The sequence below is a fragment of the Lipotes vexillifer genome, unplaced genomic scaffold (genome assembly GCF_000442215.2).
Source record: "Lipotes vexillifer unplaced genomic scaffold, Lipotes_vexillifer_v1.1 scaffold83, whole genome shotgun sequence".
NCBI classification, from domain to species: Eukaryota; Metazoa; Chordata; class Mammalia; order Artiodactyla; family Lipotidae; genus Lipotes; species Lipotes vexillifer.
In genome coordinates, this window is record NW_006799780.1 from 1,877,188 (window position 1) to 1,880,810 (window position 3,623).

General features: G+C 45.3%; 1 protein-coding gene across 1 annotated transcript in view; it reads right to left on the reverse strand.

Moving 5' to 3' along the window:
* Positions 1-336: 336 nt before the first annotated feature.
* ARSB (arylsulfatase B) overlaps positions 337-3,623 on the reverse strand; it is a 182,114-nt gene continuing 178,827 nt past the window's right edge. The window contains 2 exon segments of the mRNA XM_007471964.1: positions 337-1,254; positions 2,031-2,153. Of these exon segments, the coding sequence (XP_007472026.1) occupies positions 989-1,254; positions 2,031-2,153 (389 nt within the window). The 3' untranslated portion in view covers positions 337-988.

A 3,623-nucleotide genomic window follows, 5' to 3' on the forward strand; every position in this document is an offset into this window, starting at 1 on the left:
GCAACTGAATATATTATGAGACATAGCTACACTCACGAGAATAAACTAGAAAGAAAGTCACCAAGCAGATGACAGAGACCCAACTGCCATGAGCATGCCCACGGAGCCAGACGCACAGCCCTTTCTGGGCGGGGCTCTAGCTTTAGTGTCAGGAGCAAAAGGAAGGCAGGCCTCAGCAGTGTTCCAAAAACCAGTGGTGCTCATAGTGGAGAAGCGAAGCATCCTTCCCAGGCATGGGATACCTGAGTCAGAAGAAAGGGTAGAAAAAGAACCACAAAGGGAGCGGGGTAGCAGGCAGTCCAGACAAGATGAGCAGTGGCTGGAAAAAACTGGGGAAAAAACAAATTTCTTTATTGTAAAAACCAAAACCAAGGAGTAGGCCTAGTGCCACACTGATCTTAGTAATGCAACGAGACTTATGCTCCATGACGGGATGAGTGACGAGGTGAGTGAAGAGATGCATGAACGAGGGGTGAACCAAGCCAGGGTATTCACATGGGATGCCTAAACACGATCTCTCACAGAGAGGAAGAACCCCTGGCCAACAGAACCATTAACAACTGTCTCACCCTTTCATTTGTTCCAAGAAATGTGAATCACTCCAATAAAACCCAGCTACGGGCAGAGGGAAATCTAACATCTGACTTGTGAGGCAAAAAGAGCCAGCTGCTCCAGGTTCCAAGACTCAACAACTTCCTCTTTCAAATCGTGTTCCCCGCTGTCCCACAGCTCAGGAAAGAGGGAATGAAGCCAGTCACCCTCTCCTCTAGACACACGCCCCAGTCAACAGCAGAAGTGTTCAGATTTTATCAGCATCTCAAATGTACTAGGGGTTGAAATTAGACACCTCAGTGTGGTTTAGGAGCAAGAGAAGGGCCAGGTGAACCCAGGTTGGGAGAACAAATGAGACAAGAGTCACAAAGTAAAGGCCTGAAGTACAACTCACAACAGAAAGGCTTTCTAGCTGCCCCTTAGGTTGCCTGAAATCCTACATCCAAGGGCCCCAAGCCCCAGTGGCCTTGGGATCACAGCGGGGATCTTGTGCTGGGAAGTACACGGGCACCGAGTGTTTCTGGTAGAACTGCAGACGGGAAAGGAGATGCTTGACGATATGAGGATATTCTCTTGACAGGTCATGCCTTTCCTGTGGGTCCTGATCAATGTCAAAGAGCCAGAAGGTCTTGGTCGGTGGGTCCAAGGAGGGTATCACGGAAACATTATATCGAGATGGTGGAGGAAACCAGTAACCACAGCCTGGCAGAGAAATACAACAGTTTATTGGACGAGGAGAAGTGAAGGCAGGTTCTAATTTCAAGGAAGGAGCCTGGGGAACAAGGCTGAGCTCTGTTGTGGGTATGGACACGTAAAAAAATCTGGCCCTTGATGCTATGTCTAGATCTGTCTCCGACTCTGACTTGCGGTGCTTTAACTAAATATGTCTCATGCGTGTGTGTCTGGGGGTGGTGGTGGTGGTAGTTATTTTTAGTTGTCACGGTGACTTGTCGGGGGGTGCTACTGCCATTTAGTGGTCTGGGCCAGGGATACTAAACTATCTTGGAACGTATGGGACAGTCACGAACGATGAAGGATTGTCTTGCCGCAAACGCCAAGAATGCCCTCATTATAAACACTGCTTAATTGCATCACAATCTTAACCATCATACCACATGCCATAAAAATATTTAAAAGATGTCACTTCTAGAGAATGTGCTCAGGGGAAGCAGCCTCCTCCCCCCGCTATACCATTGACTGAAGATGTAGCTTTCAGAGATGCTCTTTCCTAGCTAGAAGTGCTGTGCTTGACGGTCGTGCATATCTGAAACCCTGATTTTCCATGAGGCACTAGAGCTGCATTTCTTCCTTTCACCCTCCCCCCACCTCTACAGTTAATTCTTAATTTTTTAAAATTTAGGACCAGATGACACTCCTTCCCCTCATTCAGCAGCCCCAGAGATCATGTTTTGCAAAAGGCGGTTGCTCTTTGGTAAAGTTTTCCTAGCTGTTCTAGTGGGAAATGTTAAGCCTTCTACCTGGGTAGCCCGTGAGGAGTTTCCAGTTCCTGTGTCTAATGGCAGCATGGACAGATGTGTTGAAGGCTGAATATCCTGGAAGGGAAGAATCATCCTTTGCCGGAACCATGCTGTTCCCAGGACCTGGTGAGAGGGTTTGGAAGAATCAGATCACTGTTACTGGAATGTGCCGTTATAAATCAACATTTTACATCCCTCTTGCAGAACAGTAGCTTTTATTCAACACTGGAGCGTAAATGTGGATCCTGCCACAGAAATGAATCTTCTATTAAATATAAACAGAAAGCTCCAGTTACATTAAACGTCAGTCATAAACCACCACTAATATAAAGGAAATCCCAAAGAGATTAGAACACTAATTCATCCTTAAAACCACTATGTTCTGCCTACGTACAGCTGGCCATATGCAGAACTGTGTTCTGTGACAGCATGTGGGGTTGTTTCTTTGGTAGGTTTTGTTTTTGCTGTTAAATGATTGAGTGAAATCCATCCTCTGTGTATACTTGTACACTATGCAGATAATATAATACATTATAAAATGCACATTTTAACGGAGTCTGTCTCAAGCTATGAGAGTTCAAGCATGCCATGATAAATCATACATACATTTATTTTTTTAACCACACTTATGAAATCTAAAAGTAAGTGAGCAACGCTCAGTTACTATTCAGATAAGATAATTCTGGTATATAAATTATTGGCTGGTATCATGGATTATATTAATTTATCATCTTGAGGTCTTATATTAATTGATCATCAGGTTTTGAGGGGAACAATTAATAGAGCCTGTTCCCTCTTCCCCTCTTGACTTTGGAACCAGTTGAGAGGTAGTGGCCAGAGAGATGGAGCTAAAAATATTGCTTTTGTTACTGATAAAGTTGGAGAGAACATAACTTCAGATATGTCAGAGAGGCCTCGCTAATAATTGACCCTTGTGTGTTGACATATATCCTGGGGACAGGCTGCCTCCAAAATTAGACAGACAAAAGGGTCTGAACTGAGCATGCTCAGTTCCTTCTTTCAGATAACTTCCTTCTGCACCTGCTTGTGGGGAGGAGCGGATAAGGTGAGAGAGACCTGAGTTCTACTCTAGTTGAAGACCCTGGTGGATCCCTGAAGGCAAGGTATGGAGGTCCCCCCTCACTCCTACCTGTGCATGTTTAAAAGCCTCAACTTAGGGCTTAATTGTTTAATATTCAGTCTGTTTTAAATCCACATTTATCTGTCAACTTTTCAAATATGGTCATAGCAATTACCTTGGGTGTACTTCCAAAGGCTGTCAGACTACCTGTCCAATGACTAATAGCTGTAGTGTGTGATGTGTCTGTAAAAGCGCCCTCACCACCATCTGTCCAGCATCACCATCATGTGATAAAGGACTTTGAGAGTGCCCTCCACCCCGCCTGAGCGGGACTTCTGCGCTGCACGCAGCTTAACGTGGGAAGCACTGGCAGTGGTGGAAAAGGCAGGGAGTTTCATTCTTTTTCTTTTTCTTTTTTTTTTTTTTTGGGTACGTGGGTCTCTCACTGTTGTGGCCTCTCCCGTTGTGGAGCACAGGCTCCGGACGTGCAGGCTCAGTGGCCATGGCTAATG